Source organism: Schistocerca nitens, chromosome 12 (genome assembly GCF_023898315.1).
Source record: "Schistocerca nitens isolate TAMUIC-IGC-003100 chromosome 12, iqSchNite1.1, whole genome shotgun sequence".
NCBI classification, from domain to species: Eukaryota; Metazoa; Arthropoda; class Insecta; order Orthoptera; family Acrididae; genus Schistocerca; species Schistocerca nitens.
The window spans coordinates 106,744,532-106,764,361 of NC_064625.1; the positions used below are offsets into that span (position 1 = coordinate 106,744,532).

A 19,830-nucleotide genomic window follows, 5' to 3' on the forward strand; every position below is an offset into this window, starting at 1 on the left:
CTTAGGAAACTGGATTTACCCATTGAATTCAGGATGCCAAAATATGTTATGAATCAAATTGTCAGCTCCCTCAATTTTTTTTACGGCAGGGTTTAAATGTCACCAATGCCTCTCCTTAAGTTACAAAAAGGCTAATAAGGGACTGATAAACCTATACTTAAAAAGAAGGAAAAAATAAGATTAAAATTAAGATATAATAAAAATTAAAATTATTGAAGACGTAATATGAGCCATCCAAGCCACGTGCAATACAGTGACGCTACTGCACATACTAGGAAAACCGTAGTGTGTAAACGACAATAATATTAAAAGTTAGGTAGCAAGTACGACATGGATAAAGCGTACAAAGGCAGTGTCTATGGACGATTAAATAAACAAACTGAAGATGGATAGAAAGAGGGGGGAGGGAAGTTTGGAGAGAGGAAAAGGGGAGGAAGATAAGGTCAGAAAGGGGGCGGAGGAGGTGGAAAAAGAGAGAGGGAGGAGGTGAATAAACAGAGAGAATGTTGAGGAGAAGATTGACAGATAGAGCCGGCCGCGGTGGTCTCGCGGTTCTAGGCGCGCAGTCCGGAACCGTGCGACTGCTACGGTCGCAGGTTCGAATCCTGCCTCGGGCATGGATGTGTGTGATGTCCTTAGGTTAGTTAGGTTTAAGTAGTTCTAAGTTCTATGGGACTGGTAACCACAGCAGTTGAGTCCCATAGTGCTCAGAGCCATTTTTTTTTGACAGGTAGAGGTGGGCGGATGAGATGGATAGAGAGACGCGAGGAGGAGGAGCTGTGACCATGCATGTATCAGATGTGTATGCAAGCGAAGCCTTGGGGGAATATAAAGGAAGTCTTCTGTACAAAAAGTTTTTCCTTGCTTGTTCACTCATCGTTTCATTTTGTGGACAAGTAAATACTCGTAGATAATCATACGACGGTCTCCTCACCTGTTTCTCTGTTGCAGACAGGAGCGTTTGGTGCAGTAAACGTCCAGTATGGCGTTCCCTAAAAGCGGGAAATCCGAAAGTACTTTGGAACTGGGTTTCTCGAGAAACGCGACATCAGACACCAGCGACAGCCGACGTGAAGTACAAGTGCGCCGGCTGTGCTGTCGGCATATCGACTTCTCCTGTCCTCATTTTAGAGACGCCAAATTCAGACGCTGCTAACAGAGCTGGCAGCTGAAGGGTATGACGTTATTCCAGCAGGCAGAGAGGATGACAAACGGTGGTACGTTTAAAAACTGAACAGCTCACTGCCAACATGCAGCCGTTAACGTATCTTTGGAGAGATTCAAGTACGTGTAAAATATATTCTCATCTGTTTGTGTGTGACTAAGCGTGTGTCATCAGTGATCACTGGTGCTGGAACTATTCTACTTATCTACGTGAAGCGTCGACGTGTGAGTGATAAGAATCATATAGCTATCTCCCCAGTGCATATTACCTCAAAGGAATCTCATTATCATCCGTTCTTCACGAGAACATGTCCCGAATCGTACTCGGGAAACACTCTTTAACATTACAGATTCTGGAGCAGTTTTGGTCTCGTTATTCCAGTTATCCCTGAATGGAAAATACTCAGGACGGCTACCTAAGACGTAAGTGTAAAGTGTCACGAAGCTATCTCAACGTGCGTGTGTAGTGTAATGAAGTGAGTAACAGAAGTGGCGACTGGAAACGCGGATGCTGTTGTCCAAGATCCGGTCGAGATCTGTCCAACATGAGCAGAGACTTCCAGTCGGTGAGCGAGGTGGCCTGGAGCGTCCGGAGGGACGCGCTGCTGGGAGGCCCTACTGATAATGACACCGACTGTGCCCACAGCCAACTGCCCTCTGTCAAGGACTACTACACAGGTAAGCACCTCCACGTAGCTTAGAAATTTCAAAGACGTAAAGCTCGGAATGAGCGATGGTGGGCCTGAAGACTTTATACAATTATCAATTTTATTTTACAAAAGCTACAGTAATTACAAAAAATGGTCCAAATGGCTCTGAGCACTATGGGACTCAACTGCTGAGGTCATAAGTCCCCTAGAACTTAGAACTACACTCCTGGAAATTTAAATAAGAACACCGTGAATTCATTGTCCCAGGAAGGGGAAACTTTATTGACACATTCCTGGGGTCAGATAAATCACATGATCACACTGACAGAACCACAGGCACATAGACACAGGCAACAGAGCATGCACAATGTCGGCACTAGTACAGTGTATATCCACCTTTCGCAGCAATGCAGGCTGCTATTCTCCCATGGAGACGATCGTAGAGATGCTGGATGTCGTCCTGTGGAACGGCTTGCCATGCCATTTCCACCTGGCGCCTCAGTTGGACCAGCGTTCGTGCTGGACGTGCAGACCGCGTGAGACGACGCTTCATCCAGTCCCAAACATGCTCAATGGGGGACAGATCCGGAGATCTTGCTGGCCAGGGTAGTTGACTTACACCTTCTAGAGCACGTTGGGTGGCACGGGATACATGCGGACGTGCATTGTCCTGTTGGTACAGCAAGTTCCCTTGCCGGTCTAGGAATGGTAGAACGATGGGTTCGATGACGGTTTGGATGTACCGTGCACTATTCAGTGTCCCCTCGACGATCACCAGTGGTGTACGGCCAGTGTAGGAGATCGCTCTCCACACCATGATGCCGGGTGTTGGCCCTGTGTGCCTCGGTCGTATGCAGTCCTGATTGTGGCGCTCACCTGCACGGCGCCAAACACGCATACGACCATCATTGGCACCAAGGCAGAAGCGACTCTCATCGCTGAAGACGACACGTCTCCATTCATTCACGCCTGTCGCGACACCACTGGAGGCGGGCTGCACGATGTTGGGGCGTGAGCGGAAGACGGCCTAACGGTTTGCGGGACCGTAGCCCAGCTTCATGGAGACGGTTGCGAATGGTCCTCGCCGATACCCCAGGAGCAACAGTGTCCCTAATTTTCTGGGAAGTGGCGGTGCGGTCCCCTACGGCACTGCGTAGGATCCTACGGTCTTGGCGTGCATCCGTGCGCGCTGCGGTCCGGTCCCAGGTCGACGGGCACGTGCACCTTCCGCCGACCACTGGCGACAACATCGATGTACTGTGGACACCTCACGCCCCACGTGTTGAGCAATTCGGCGGTACGTCCACCCGGCCTCCCGCATGCCCGCTATACGCCCTCGCTCAAAGTCCGTCAACTGCACATACGGTTCACGTCCACCCTGTCGCGGCATGCTACCAGTGTTAAAGACTGCGATGGAGCTCCGTATGCCACGGCAAACTGGCTGACACTGACGGCGGCGGTGCACAAATGCTGCGCAGCTAGCGCCATTCGACGGCCAACACCGCGGTTCCTGGTGTGTCCGCTGTGCCGTGCGTGTGATCATTGCTTGTACAGTCCTCTCGCAGTGTCCGGAGCAAGTATGGTGGGTCTGACACACCGGTGTCAATGTGTTCTTTTTTCCATTTCCAGGAGTGTACTTAAACCTAACCAATCTAAGGACATCACCTACATCCATGCCCGAGGCAGGATTCGAACCTGCGACCGAAGCGGTCGCGCAGTTCCAGACTGTAGCGCCTAGAACCGCTCGGCCACTCCGACCGGCCACAGTAATTACAAATTTGTGTTTTGTGGCAAATGAAAGAATGAATCAGCAAGATTTATTACGGTGTCAATAAACTTCAACATGTGCGCCGTTTGTTGCTCGAAGAATGTCTAGTGATTTTCGATCACACACCATACGCTGGACACCATTCATTGCTAACACCAGTAACAGCATTTGATATCTTTCTTCTTAATGTATCCAGAGCAGCTACTGCCGTAGCGGAAACTTTGTCCTTTATGTAGCCCCACAAAAAGAAGTTCAAATTGTTCAAATGGCTCTGACCACTATGGCACTTAACGTCTGAGGTCATCAGTCCCCTAGAACTTAGAACTACTTAAACCTAACTATTCTAAGGACATCACACACATCCATGCCCGAGGCAGGATTCGAACCTGCGACCGTAGCGGTCGCGCGGTTCCAGCCTGAAGTGCCTAGAACCGCTCGGCCACAGAGACACGCCAAAAAGAAGTCTAAAGCCGTTATGTCTGCTGATCTTGCTGGCCAAGCGGTAGGACCAGGACGCCCAAGCCACCCGTCAGGAAATGTTTCAATAATAAAATTTCTACAATATGATTCCCAATGCGGTGGTGAACCATTGTGTTGGAAAGTCACATCACGCGGCAAATCTCTCATTTGCAGTCCTGCAGACTGTTCTAGCATATTCACATACACGTATCTGTTGGTGATTTTTTGACAAACAAGACAGGCTGACTTGTAGTAACTACACTCCTGGAAATGGAAAAAAGAACACATTGACACCGGTGTGTCAGACCCACCATACTTGCTCTGGACACTGCGAGAGGGCTGTACAAGCAATGATCACACGCACGGCACAGCGGACACACCAGGAACCGCGGTGTTGGCCGTCGAATGGCGCTAGCTGCGCAGCATTTGTGCACCGCCGCCGTCAGTGTCAGCCAGTTTGCCGTGGCATACTGAGCTCCATCGCAGTCTTTAACACTGGTAGCATGCCGCGACAGCGTGGACGTGAACCGTATGTGCAGTTGACGGACTTTGAGCGAGGGCGTATAGTGGGCATGCGGGAGGCCGGGTGGACGTACCGCCGAATTCCTCAACACGTGGGGCATGAGGTCTCCACAGTACATCGATGTTGTCGCCAGTGGTCGGCGGAAGGTGCACGTGCCCGTCGACCTGGGACCGGACCGCAGCGACGCACAGATGCACGCCAAGACCGTAGGATCCTACGCAGTGCCGTAGGGGACCGCACCGCCACTTCCCAGCAAATTAGGGACACTGTTGCTCCTGGGGTATCGGCGAGGACCATTCGCAACCGTCTCCATGAAGCTGGGCTACGGTCCCACACACCGTTAGGCCGTCTTCCGCTCACGCCCCAACATCGTGCAGCCCGCCTCCAGTGGTGTCGCGACAGGCGTGAATGGAGGGACGAATGGAGACGTGTCGTCTTCAGCGATGAGAGTCGCTTCTGCCTTGGTGCCAATGATGGTCGTATGCGTGTTTGGCGCCGTGCAGGTGAGCGCCACAATCAGGACTGCATACGACCGAGGCACACAGGGCCAACACCCGGCATCATGGTGTGGAGAGCGATCTCCTACACTGGCCGTACACCACTGGTGATCGTCGAGGGGACACTGAATAGTGCACGGTACATCCAAACCGTCATCGAACCCATCGTTCTACCATTCCTAGACCGGCAAGGGAACTTGCTGTTCCAACAGGACAATGCACGTCCGCATGTATCCCGTGCCACCCAAAGTGCTCTAGAAGGTGTAAGTCAGCTACCCTGGCCAGCAAGATCTCCGGATCTGTCCCCCATTGAGCATGTTTGGGACTGGATGAAGCGTCGTCTCACGCGGTCTGCACGTCCAGCACGAACGCTGGTCCAACTGAGGCGCCAGGTGGAAATGGCATGGCAAGCCGTTCCACAGGACTACATCCAGCATCTCTACGATCGTCTCCATGGGAGAATAGCAGCCTGCATTGCTGGGAAAGGTGGATATACACTGTACTAGTGCCGACATTGTGCATGCTCTGTTGCCTGTGTCTATGTGCCTGTGGTTCTGTCAGTGTGATCATGTGATGTATCTGACCCCAGGAATGTGTCAATAAAGTTTCCCCTTCCTGGGACAATGAATTCACGGTGTTCTTATTTCAATTTCCAGGAGTGTATTATTCAGTGTCTCTACCATCTAACGATTTTTTAAAAAAGAATGGGGCATTGACTCTGTTGTGCATCAAAAGCGCACCACACATTCATTTTTGGGGAATCCTTAACGTGACCTAAGGCAAGGTGTATACCTTATGAACCCCATTCCCCACATAGTGCTTGTTAACTTGACGTGATGTGTAGAAAGTGGGCTCATCTGAAAAACAAATTCGTTGAGGACACTCATTGCTGGTCTCGATCTGTGCCAGTTTCTCAGTTGGAAAAAGTTCCATCAGCTGGTCGTAACACTTGTCTTACCTCTTCGCTCTGTGGACCTATGAACCCCTAATTCACGAGTGCGCCACAAGTAGATTTGGAAGGGCTTCATATGAACGCCTGTTGCACAGCTATGAGCCTGATGGCCACACTGTTCATGGGAGATCCAACACACTGCCACTCTGTTTAAACTTAACATAGCACGCAACAGTACTTCTCTTCCCTTTATCGAAAATATCACTACACAGTAATAGGAGATTTTTGTCTCATGATATCATGAAGTACACTGCGCACCTCGCATGACACCATTTTACAACAGTGATTGTAGTGCTCTCTATTCAGCTTCTGTCTGCAATAAAGATATGCAAACAAAGCTGACGGCTTATTCTTTCATATGTCACATACCAAAAATTTGTAAGTTTGATAATTTTCGTAAAACAAATATTCATAATTGTACAAAGACTTTAGGCATGTATTGTACGAGGGCAGTTCAATAAGTAATGCAACACATTTTTTTTTCTGAAACAGGGGTTGTTTTATTCAGCATTGAAATACACCAGGTTACTCCCCAATCTTTTAGCTACACAACACTATTTTTCAACGGAATCTCCATTCAACGCTACGGCCTTACGCCACCTTGAAATGAGGGCCTGTATGCCTGCACGGTACCATTCCACTGGTCGATGTCGGAGCCAACGTCGTACTGCATCAATAACTTCTTCATCATCCGCGTAGTGCGTCCCACGGATCGCGTCCTTCATTGGGCCAAACATATGGAAATCCGACGGTGCGAGATCGGGGCTGTAGGGTGCATGAGGAAGAACAGTCCACTGAAGTTTTGTGAGCTCCTCTCGGGTGCGAAGACTTGTGTGAGGTCTTGCGTTGTCATGAAGAAGGAGAAGTTCGTTCTGATTTTTGTGCCTACGAACACGCTGAAGTCGTTTCTTCAATTTCTGAAGAGTAGCACAATACACTTCAGAGTTGATCGTTTGACCATGGGGAAGGACATCGAACAGAATAACCCCTTCAGCGTCCCGGAAGACTGTAACCGTGACTTTACCGGCTGAGGGTATGGCTTTAAACTTTTTCTTGGTAGGGGAGTGGGTGTGGCGCCACTCCATTGATTGCCGTTTTGTTTCAGGTTCGAAGTGATGAACCCATGTTTCATCGCCTGTAACAATCTTTGACAAGAAATTGTCACCCTCAGCCACATGACGAGCAAGCAATTCCGCACAGATGGTTCTCCTTTGCTCTTTATGGTGTTCGGTTAGACAACGAGGGACCCAGCGGGAACAAACCTTTGAATATCCCAACTGGTGAACAATTGTGACAGCACTACCAACAGAGATGTCAAGTTGAGCACTGAGTTGTTTGATGGTGATCCGTCGATCATCTCGAACGAGTGTGTTCGCACACTCCGCCATTGCAGGAGTCACAGCTGTGCACGGCCGGCCCGCACGCGGGAGATCAGACAGTCTTGCTTGACCTTGCGGCGATGATGACACATGCTTTGCCCAACGACTCACCGTGCTTTTGTCCACTGCCAGATCACCGTAGACATTCTGCAAGCGCCTATGAATATCTGAGATGCCCTGGTTTTCCGCCAAAAGAAACTCGATCACTGCCCGTTGTTTGCAACGCACATCCATTACAGACGCCATTTTAACAGCTCCGTACAGCGCTGCCACCTGTCGGAAGTCAATGAAACTATTCGAGACGAAGCGGGAATGTTTGAAAATATTCCACAAGAAATTTCCGGTTTTTTCAACCAAAATTGGCCGAGAAAAAAAATGTGTTGCATTACTTATTGAACTGCCCTCGTATATGAGTGTTTATATTGTTTATAGGAGGCGTGCTTTTTAAGTAAGGTCCATTTGAATGTAAGTACACAACGAAAGGTTATTTCAAATAAGTAAATTTACTTTCAGGAAGTACATACTTCACTCTATTTCTCGACATAGTTGCTAAGTTTGTTGAAACACTTATCATACCTCTCAACCAATTTTAAAACACACTCTTCATAAAAACTTGCCGCCTGCTCCGATAACCAAGGGTTCACTGCCGTTTTCACGTCGTCGTCATCATTGTAACGGTTGCCACTGAGGTGTTGCTTGAGGTGGAGGAACAGATGGTAATCGCTCGGCGCAAGATCAGGACCGTAGGGTGGGTGGCCTAAAAGTTCCCAGCCAAAACTGTCCAATAAATTGCAGGTCTCACCTGCAGTGTGAGGCCTTGCATTGTCATGGAGAAGGACAATTCCCTTTGTCAGCATGCCGCATGTTCCGCTTTGAATCGCTCTGCGTAGCTTTCTCAGGGTTTTGCAGTATGCTTCTGCATTGATAGTGGTTCCTTGTTGCATGAAGTCGACCAACAAAACACCATGCCTATCCCAAAACAGCGATGCCATGAATTTGCACTGGGATAGAGCCTGTTTGGCTTTCACCTTTAGAGGCGAGTGTGCATGTCGCCATTCCAAGCTCTGTTGATTCGATTCGGGCATGATATGCGAAATCCATGTTTCGTCTCCAGTTACGATCTGACTTAAGAAACCGTCTCCTTTGTGATAACGAGTCAAGAACTTCATTGCACACTCAACTCTTTGGTTTTTGTGGTCCTCTGTTAGGAGTTTCGGGACCCAATGGGAGCACAGTTTCCTAAACTTTAGGTGTTCAGAAACAATGTAGTAAAGCACTTATCTTGACACGACAGGAAATTCGTTTGAGAGACCTGTTATTGTGAAGCGCCTGTTCTCACGAATCCTCGCTTCAACTGAAGCCACCAAAACGTGTGGAATCAAAGAAGGGCGACCGGAGCGGTCCTCATCATGGACGTTGTCACGGCCATCTTTGAATTCTCGTACCCACTTACGCACTTTGCTTTCACTCATAACAGTATCACCGTGCACTTCGCAAATCCGTCGATGACTTTCTGCAGCAGACAGGCTCCTTGCTGACAAAAACCGTATCACGGAACGAACCTCACAAGCGGGGGACGAGTTAATAGTCTTAAACATTTTGAGAGTACAGAACAGAACTGTACAGGTTAGCTACAGAGTTGAAACTGAGCACAGTTGTTCCCGAGGCACGCCGGTTCACGACGCACGCGCTCGTTGCGTAATGCGCCCGAACTACTAGTCTCTACAACAAAACGGACCTTACTTAAAAAACACGCCTCGTACTTGCAGCCATTCTTCCTTCATTTGCTACACCTGTGTTGTTTTTTGTCGATAATTATAACTGTTACTGGCCTTATACGAGGGCCGTTCAGAAAGTAACCTCCGGTTGATTTAAAAAAATACACCAAGTTAAATAAAAATATTTTAATATATACATCTTACAACTACATCTTTGCACTATGTTTCTACATAGTCTCCATAGCGATTGAGGCACTTATCGTATCTCTTCACAAGCTTTGAAATTCCTTCTGCATAAAAATCACCCGCTTGTGCCTGGAGCCAGCCTGTGACCGCATCTTTGAGCTCTTCGTCGTCATCAAACCGCTGTGAGCCGAGCCATTTCTTCAAATGCATGAAGAGGTGATAATCACTTGGCGCCAGGTCTGGGCTGTAAGGTGGATGGTTGATAACGTCCCACTTGAAGGACTCAAGAAGGGCCGTTGTTCTGCGAGCAGAGTGAGGACGGGCGTTATCGTGCAAAAAAACGATACCGGAAGTCAGCATGCCACGGCGTTTGTTCTGTATAGCCCGTCGTAACTTTTTTATTGTTTCACAGTACACGTCTTGATTAATGGTCGTACCACGTTCCATGAATTCAACCAACAACACCCCTTTGGCATCCCAAAACACCGTTGCCATCAGTTTTCTGGCAGAAAAATCTTGCGAGGCTTTTCTTGGTTTGGTAGGCGAATTTGAATGTGCCCACATCTTTGATTGTTCTTTTGTCTCAGGGTTCACGTACTTAATCCAGGTTTCGTCACCGGTCACGATTCTGTTTAACAATGGTTCTCCTTCGTCCTCATAACGTGACAGAAAGTCTAATGCAGAGGCCATTCTTTGAGTTTTGTGGTGGTCGGTAAGAATTTTGGGCACCCATCGTGCACTGAACTTACGGTAACCCAATCTTGCTGTCACTATCTCGTACAAGAGAGTCTTAGAAATCTGTGGAAAACCAGTAGACGACTCCGACATTGAGAAACGTCGATTTTCACGAACTTTTGCATCAACTGTCTGAACGAGTTCGTCAGTCACCAATGATGGTCTACCACTCCTCTCTTCATCATGAACGTTTTCTCGTCCACTTTTAAATAAACGTACCCATTCACGGACAACTCCTTCACTCATAACTCTCGGTCCGTACACGGACAAAGCTCACGATGAATAGCTGCTGCAGAATATCCTTTGGCTGTAAAAAACCTTATGACAGCACGCACTTCACATTTGGCGGGGTTTTCTATTGCAGCACACATTTCAAACTGCCACAAAAACTAAACTAGCGCAGGTACGACGTTCACTCGACCACGGTTTGATGCCGACTGACCTGTTGAGTGTGTGAACGCACAGATGGCGTCGCTACTCCCCCCACAACCCGCACTGTGACCAATCGGAGGTTACTTTCTGAACCGCCCTCGTACAACTGAGTTTTTGTTACGATAAAGCAGTGCCTGTATTCTTCAGAAGTACGTTGGTGTTCCTTTCGCATGCATCTCCGAAAGAGCATTGCAGCGTGCTTCTGAAGAACATAGGCCCTACAGTATCGTGAAGTCCTCGCCAGGATACGGTCGCCGATGCACAGTGACCAAGTTCCGTCCAACGCGCTGGGCGAGTTCATTCGCTTGTTCGGGAGGACGACAGTGTTTACCAGCTTTCAGTCGGTCGCCGATGACAAAATCGAGGCGCCCGACCTCCAATCTTTCTCAAACGATTTTACAGAAATTATGTGGTAAAAAAATTTAATTTCTGTGGTACTTATATCTTTGTATGTCAGTTTCGTGATGATTGCCCATCACTTCGATAATGGTCATAGTTATTGTGCTATTTACGAGGGGCGTTTGAAAAGTCCGTGCAAAGTCCGAGAGATGGCACCATCGACGCGTATGGACGTCATGTTTAGTTAGTAGCATCTTTGGAAACAACGCACACCAAGTTTCAGTCATATTGGTCTATCTCTTTGTGTTTGGGATTCGTGTGAATCAAGGAAGCCGAGTGATTGTAAAAAAATGGACGAAAAAGAATTTCGTGTGGCGATTAAACATTACTTTATGAAAGGCAAAACGCCTCAGGAGACTAAACAGAAGATTGATAAACATTACGGTGACTCTGCACATTCGATTAGAACAGTTTGAATGTGGTTTCAAAATGTTCGGAGTGGCCATATGGGCACAAGTGATGCTGAACATTCTGGACGCCCTGTGGAGGTTACGACTCCAGAAATCATTCAAAAAATCCATGATATGATGATGGATGACAGAAGAGTTAAGGTGCATGAGATTGCTAGTGCCGTGGGCATCTCGAATGAACGGGTACATAATATTTCGCATAAACATTTGGACATGAGAAAGCTATCCGCAAGATGGGTTCCGTGATTGTTCACGCGTGACCAAAAACGGAATTGTGTGAAGTGTTGCAAGGATGGTTTGCAGCTGTTCAGGAAGAATCCACAGGACTTTAAGCGTCGTTTCTTCTCTGTGGATGAAACATGGATACATTACTACACTCCTGAGACCAAACAACAATCCAAACATGGGTTACCAAGGGAGAATCTGCACCAAAAAAGGCGAAGACTATTCCTTCGGCCGGGAAGGTTATGGCGACTGTCTTTTGGCATTCACAAGGGATAATCCTCATTGACTATCTGGAAAAGGGTAAAACTATTACAGGTGCATATTATTCATCGTTATTGGACCTTTTGAAAACCGTGCTGCTAGAAAAACTTCGGCGATTGGACCGCAAAAATGTCCTTTTCCATCACGACAACGCACTAGCACACACCTCAGCAGTTGTGGTCGCAAAATTAGCGGAAATAGGATTTCAACTCGTTTCAAATCCTCCCTATTCTCCAGATTTGGCTCCCTCGGACTACTATTTGTTCCCCAATTTGAAGAAACGGCTGGCGGGACAAAGATTTTATTCAAACGAGGAGGTGATTGCAGCAACTAATAGCTATTTTGCAGACTTGGACAATTCGGAAGGGATCAACAAATTAGAACTGTGTTGGACGAAGTGTATAAGTGTAAAAGGAGACTATGTCGAAAAATAAAAAAGTTTACCCCAAACACGTAAGTAGTTTTTATTTTTGCACGGACTTTTCAAACGCCCCTCGCACATGGAAGTAAGAAACTGCGTGAAATTCGAAAAAAGTTGGACTTCCTCCATAGTTTAGAGATTTTGAAGGTTTCTGAGCAGTGGTTAAATAAGCTTAACACATAATTTTTGGCATTTGGTTCGAAATGCTTTACCTGTTCCACACACACACACACAATCAACACCAGCCACCTCAGAGAGCTAACTGGCGGTAAATGGGGGCGCCAAAGCTACTGTGTTTAGAAGCACCGCTTTAGCAGTTTGCTTTTGCGGATCTGAGTTCACGTGCCCTGTCTGTTCTAGATCGGTACATGCAAAGAAGATCGACATAAGCCTTAACAAAACCTGTATTTTAGTTACAGAAAGCATGAAACCCACTCTACAGGGAAAGCTCTACCAAGCTTCAGGTTTCAGCATCCCAAGTCTCATATGGTAGCTCATGAATTTACGAGCAGTTCAAAAAGACATTTAATGACCGCCATCCACTATACGACAGCCTTTGTGGATTAAAAAGCCTACAATCAATATATCAGTTCCTGAGTTACGCTTTGGATGAACTCCCTGTCGGCTACCCTATTTCAGAACATCCACCAAGTGGTGTTCAGTTGAACTATGGATCACAGAAAATGCTAAACCGTCTCAGAATTGGTGTACCCCTTGTCAAAAACAACCTGATAAAATGGAATCTACGAGGGCCGTTCAGAAAGTAACCTCCGGTTGATTTAAAAAAATACACCAAGTTAAATAAAAATATTTTAATATGTACATCTTACAACTACATCTTTGCACTATTTTTCTACATAGTCTCCATAGCGATTGAGGCACTTATCGTATCTCTTCACAAGCTTTGAAATTCCTTCTGCATAAAAATCACCCGCTTGTGCCTGGAGCCAGCCTGTGACCGCATCTTTGAGCTCTTCGTCATCATCAAACCGCTGTGACCCGAGCCATTTCTTCAAATGCATGAAGAGGTGATAATCACTTGGCGCCAGGTCTGGGCTGTAAGGTGGATGGTTGATAACGTCCCACTTGAAGGACTCAAGAAGGGCCGTTGTTCTGCGAGCAGAGTGAGGACGGGCGTTATCGTGCAAAAAAACGATACCGGAAGTCAGCATACCACGGCGTTTGTTCTGTATAGCCCGTCGTAACTTTTTTATTGTTTCACAGTACACGTCTTGATTAATGGTCGTACCACGTTCCATGAATTCAACCAACAACACCCCTTTGGCATCTCAAAACACCGTTGCTATCAGTTTTCTGGCAGAAAAATCTTGCGAGGCTTTTCTTGGTTTGGTAGGCGAATTTGAATGTGCCCACATCTTTGATTGTTCTTTTGTCTCAGGGTTCACGTACTTAATCCAGGTTTCGTCACCGGTCACGATTCTGTTTAACAATGGTTCTCCTTCGTCCTCATAACGTGACAGAAAGTCTAATGCAGAGGCCATTCTTTGAGTTTTGTGGTGGTCGGTAAGAATTTTGGGCACCCATCGTGCACAGAACTTACGGTAACCCAATCTTGCTGTCACTATCTCGTACAAGAGAGTCTTAGAAATCTGTGGAAAACCAGTAGACAACTCCGACATTGAGAAACGTCGATTTTCACGAACTTTTGCATCAACTGTCTGAACGAGTTCGTCAGTCACCAATGATGGTCTACCACTCCTCTCTTCATCATGAACGTTTTCTCGTCCACTTTTAAATAAACGTACCCATTCACGGACAACTCCTTCACTCATAACTCTCGGTCCGTACACGGACAAAGCTCACGATGAATAGCTGCTGCAGAATATCCTTTGGCTGTAAAAAACCTTATGACAGCACGCACTTCACATTTGGCGGGGTTTTCTATTGCAGCACACATTTCAAACTGCCACAAAAACTAAACTAGCGCAGGTACGACGTTCACTCGACCACGGTTTGATGCCGACTGACCTGTTGAGTGTGTGAACGCACAGATGGCGTCGCTACTCCCCCCACAACCCGCACTGTGGCCAATCGGAGGTTACTTTCTGAACCGCCCTCGTATTAGAATCTGATGACAATAAGCGCGATTGTGGAGAAATACAAAACATGGAACATCTTCTAACATGGGGAAACTCTCCTCTGTGTTGCTCCCTAGACGACCTCTGGCTAAGCAAGCCTGGAGCTTTTGAATTAACCCAGTACTAAGCTGAAAAACTGACAGCTTATGACACGAAAAAGTAAAGAAAGTAACATGTCGAACTTGAGATTACGGTTTCGAATCCCACTTCTGACGCTGTTTGTTCAGAATGGCCTGTGAAGGCGGTCAGGATTTAGTGGGTGGTTATATATCCAAAGCATGGTTGCAAATAGAAGACTGCCTGGTTGTGATTTAAAAATACGCTACACATCAGAATCTGGAGAGTTCAGCGACAGAGTGAGTGAACATGGCGTCCATGACGACTGGGAAGATGCGTGTGACTGGGACGGGAGCTGGTTGTCAAGGCAGGACGACAGACCTGCTTGACTGCGCTTACCAGTCCACTCCACGGCCCTCACGTGATCATTTCCAAACCTGTGATTGGCAGGCCGACGACACCACTGACGCTATTTCTAAAGCGTCACCTCGTCAGCCGTGCCCACCGTGTGAATCGTGTTTACATCAGTGGCGGATTTAAAAATTTTCCGACCCTAGGCACACCATATTATACGCACCCCCCCCCCCCAAAAAAAAGTTTTAAATAATAACTATTACCCGATCACTTCACAATTGCCGTTTTGGGTGGGAGCGCTGTGTGCTGTTTCCGTACTCTGCTATTCGTTGTTCTCAAGGACGCGTCAGCGGTCTAGTCTCGCTCAATCAAACTCAATCAACTGAACTGTACTTGGTGTACGACAGCGGATAAAAAAACCCTAAAACTGCACTGTGTTAACACATTCTTCTGTCGAAAGACAACAGAAACAGACACAAGGAAAATAACCTATCTTTTATGGCCTTAAAAATTCAGCAGAGTGTGTTGGAGACAACGGATTTATGTTATACATTCACTTTTAATATGTTCTTCTACACGAAACCGTTGAAAGTGAAAATAAAAAAGTTGTGTTACGGTCTAAAAATTGAAGTGAGCGTATCATACATTAGAAATTAATACATATTTTTACAGAGATGCGTTAAATATTAAAATTAAACTTTCGTTTTACGATCTAACAACTTGAATGTGTAGCAGATAAAAAAAAAGACTCGTTCGGTATTAATACGTGAATCTATAGGAAAGCGTTATTGTTGTTGTTGTGGTCTTCAGTCCTGAGACTGGTTTGATGCAGCTCTCCATGCTTCTCTATCCTGTGCAAGCTTCTTCATCTCCCAGTACCTACTGCAACCTACATCCTTCTGAATCTGCTTAGTGTATTCATCTCTTGGTCTCCCTCTACGATTTTTACCCTCCACGCTGCCCTCCAATGCTAAATTTGTGATCCCTTGATGCCTCAGAACATGTCCTACCAACCGATCCCTTCTTCTAGTCAAGTTGTGCCACAAACTTCTCCCCAATCCTATTCAATACCTCCTCATTAGTTACGTGATCTACCCACCTTATCTTCAGCATTCTTCTGTAGCACCACATTTCGAAAGCTTCTATTCTCTTCTTGTCCAAACTATTTATCGTCCATGTTTCACTTCCATACATGGCTACACTCCATACAAATACTTTCAGAAACGACTTCCTGACACTTAAATCTATACTCGATGTTAACAAATTTCTCTTCTTCAGAAACGATTTCCTTGCCATTGCCAGTCTACATTTTATATCCTCTCTACTTCGACCATCATCAGTTATTTTACTCCCTAAATAGCAAAACTCCTTTACTACTTTAAGTGTCTCATTTCCTAATCTAATTCCCCTCAGCATCACCCGATTTAATTTGACTACATTCCATTATCCTCGTTTTGCTTTTGTTGATGTTCATCTTATATCCTCCTTTCAAGACACTGTCCATTCCGTTCAACTGCTCTTCCAAGTCCTTTGCTGTCTCTGACAGAATTACAATGTCATCGGCGAACCTCAAAGTCTTTACTTCTTCTCCATGGATTTTAATACCTATTCCGAATTTTTCTTTTGTTTCCTTTACTGCTTGCTCAATATACAGATTGAATAACATCGGGGAGAGGCTACAACCCTGTCTCGCTCCCTTCCCAACCACTGCTTCCCTTTCATGACCCTCGACTCTTATAACTGCCATCTGGTTTCTGTACAAATTGTAAATAGCCTTTCGCTCCCTGTAGTTTACCCCTGCCACCTTCAGAATTTGAAAGAGAGTATTCCAGTTAACGTTTGAAACTTCCCCTTTGAACAGTTTTTACAGGACTGTGCTTATCCTGACACACAATATTTTTTTTAGCGCAACGCAATCTGACTTTCAAAAATCCCTACAAAAGAATGGCCATGACTAACATTAAACTATACCTTTCACAAATAACTAAATCACTTACCTCACAATAATCTTCGTTTCTCCCACTACTGCAATACAGCAAGCGCCACTACTGCCAGCTAAATAAAAGATTCAAACTATGGAGGGCACTAACTACTGATAGGGATAGTTAGCAAATGAAAGATATTAATAGAGAACAAACAATGTATTTACCTTGATATCATCATATATAAATATAGCAGTTCATGACAAATTTCAAAACTCCGCCATCTCTCTCCCCACATCCACCACTGCTGGCGGCTCACCTCCAACTGCGCAACGCTACGCGCTGTTCACAGCCAGCTGCCTAACACTACAATGGCGAGTATTACAACAATGCATAACAGCCACAGACTGCACACAGCACAGCCAGTGATTTTCATACAGAGGTGGCGTTACCAATAAAAAACCTAAACAGCCTACTTACACGTTGTCAAAAGCTTTCTCTAAGTCTATAAATGCTAGAAACGTAGGTTTGCCTTTTCTTAATCTTTCTTCTAAGATAAATCGTAAGGTTAGTATTGCCTCACGTGTTCCAACATTTCTACGGAATCCAAACTGATCTTCCCCGAGGTCCGCTTCTACCAGTTTTTCCATTCGTCTGTAAAGAATTCGCGTTAGTATTTTGCAGCTGTGACTTATTAAACTGATAGTGGGGTAATTTTCACATCTGTCAACACCTGCTTTCTTTGGGATTAGAATTATTATATTCTTCTTGAAGTCTGTGGGTATTTCGTCTGTCTCATACATCTTGCTCACCAGATGGTAGAGTTTTGTCATGACTGGCTCTCCCAAGGCCATCAGTAGTTCTAATGGAATGTTGTCTACTCCCCGGGACTTGTTTCGACTCATGTCTTTCAGTGCTCTGTCAAACTCTTCACGCAATATCTTATCTCCCATTTCATCTTCATCTACATCCTCTTCCATTTCCATATTATTGTCCTCAAGTACATCGCCCTTGTATAAACCCTCTATATACTCCTTCCACGTTTCTGCCTTCCCTTCTTTGTTTAACCCTGCTGTTCTGTTCGGGTCTATATGACCCGAAACGAATATGAACGTTATTTTACATTATGTAAATACCAATATATATTTATGAAACTTTGTGACTTTGTCTGAAAATGGATGAGCAGCATGTGTTTTAAAAGGTTTTAAAAAAGTTTAAGAAGTTTGGGCTTCAACTGTAATAGTTGCATATGTAATGTTCGGGTCATAATGACCCGACACAAATATGTTTAGTGTAACTCGTATTTATTTCTAAAATCTGGAAATGGCGAAAATTATTTTTGTTGTGTTGTGTGGGAATAGTGACTGCATCATTCCAACTTACTCTCAACAATCACCTAAAGCTCCATGCGTTCACAACAATGGGCTTGTTTGTTGCTTTCCCCAGGAAATAATAATTGGCAGTTCTCAATAATTGGAATGCTTTGTTTCTGCCCAGTTTGACTTGTGACACCATGGCGATGAGACCATTGAATGATCGTGAGTTGGAAGAAATAGTAAATGCCTCACCAGATGAAGGATCACTTTCTGAGTTTGAAGATCACATCAGCAATGCATCTGAAAGCGAGTGTTCCGATGACAGTTACGACAGTCCACAGCCCATACAAAATAGTGTAGAGACTTTTCTTTCTAAAAATGGGAATATAGAATGGCAGTTGCATCCACCAGCACAACATGGTCGCCTACCAGCTTCGAACATCATCAAGAGTACCCCAGGAGTTACCAGGTATGCAGTCAGCAGAATATCTGATGTAAAATGTTCATTTGAAGCAGTATTTCACACAGCGCTTCAAAATGAAATAATAGAGATGACAAATATTGAAGGGCAGCGAGTTTATGGTGAACAGTGGACAGATATTGATGGTTCTGTTTTCCATGCATACTTAGGACTCTTACTCCTAGCGGGTGTATATCGATCTCATGGGGAGTCTACAAAAAGTTTGTGGGATAAAGATACTGGGCGAAACATATTTCGAGCAACCATGTCTCATGAAACATTCTGTAAGATATCACGTGTCCTGCGATTTGACAAGAAATCTACTAGAGAGGAAAGACGACGTACTGACAAACTTGCCGCAATTCGTAGTATTTGGGAGAAGTGGGTAGAGGTCCTTCCTAAACTGTATAATCCAGGAGAAAATGTTACTGTTGACGAGCAGTTAGTAGCATTTAGAGGTCGCTGTCCATTCAAGCAGTATATCCCAAGTAAACCGGCAAAATATGGGATCAAAATATGGACCATGTGTGACAGCAAAACTTCATACGTACTGAAAGCCCAAATTTATACAGGAAAGGTGAGTGGAGCGGCACCAGAAAGAAATCAGGGAATGAGGGTGGTATCTGATCTCACTTCTGAGTTACGTGGTCAGAATATCACGTGTGACAACTTTTTTACGTCGTACAATTTGGGGCAGCTGCTTCTGAAAAGGAAATTGACTATGTTGGGAACTATACGGAAAAATAAGCCGGAGCTTCCACACAAAATGACCAACAAGGAGGTACACAGCTCTTCATTTTACTTCACAAATGACACTACTGTGGTTAATTATATTCCTAAGAGACACAAGAATGTTGTACTTATGAGCACTCTCCACCATGATGCGGAAATCAGTGACAGGGCTGATAAGAAGCCAAAAATGATTTTGGACTATAATTCAACCAAAGGTGCTGTAGACACGCTTGATCAGTTATTAGGTACATATACATGCAAACGAAAAAGTAATAGGTGGCCAATGATAGTTTTCTACAATATTCTTGATGTTTCTGCTTATAATGCATACGTTTTGTGGATTTCGGTTGACCCTAATTGGAATGCAAGCAAATTGACTAGAAGGAGAATATTCTTGGAGGAACTTGGAAAGTCACTGATAAAAGAACATATTGCATCAAGAACGCATTTCCCAAGAACAGAAGATTCTTTGAGAATGGTCACAAGCATCCAAAACCCGAATGATGTGGGTGGTGTGTCAGAATCGGTAACAACAAGAAAATCTACAAAACGTGCACGCTGTAAGTTCTGTCCATCAAGTAATGACAATAAAACAAACATGGTGTGTGGAAAATGTAGTAAACATATTTGCAAGAAACATGTAACCTACTTGTGTCCACAGTGCAAGCAGTAAGAAAAGAACTGTAGTATTTTATAAGATGATTGTATTGA

The 19,830-nt window shown here is 45.3% G+C and overlaps 1 protein-coding gene across 1 annotated transcript in view; it reads left to right on the forward strand.

Moving 5' to 3' along the window:
• Nucleotides 1–19,830, forward strand: part of LOC126215090 (organic solute transporter alpha-like protein) — a 111,410-nt gene that overhangs the window by 12,542 nt on the left and 79,038 nt on the right. The window contains exon 2 of the mRNA XM_049941736.1: nt 952–1,842. Coding sequence (XP_049797693.1) covers nt 1,710–1,842 — 133 coding nt within the window. The 5' untranslated portion in view covers nt 952–1,709. The remainder of the gene's footprint in view (nt 1–951; nt 1,843–19,830) is intronic.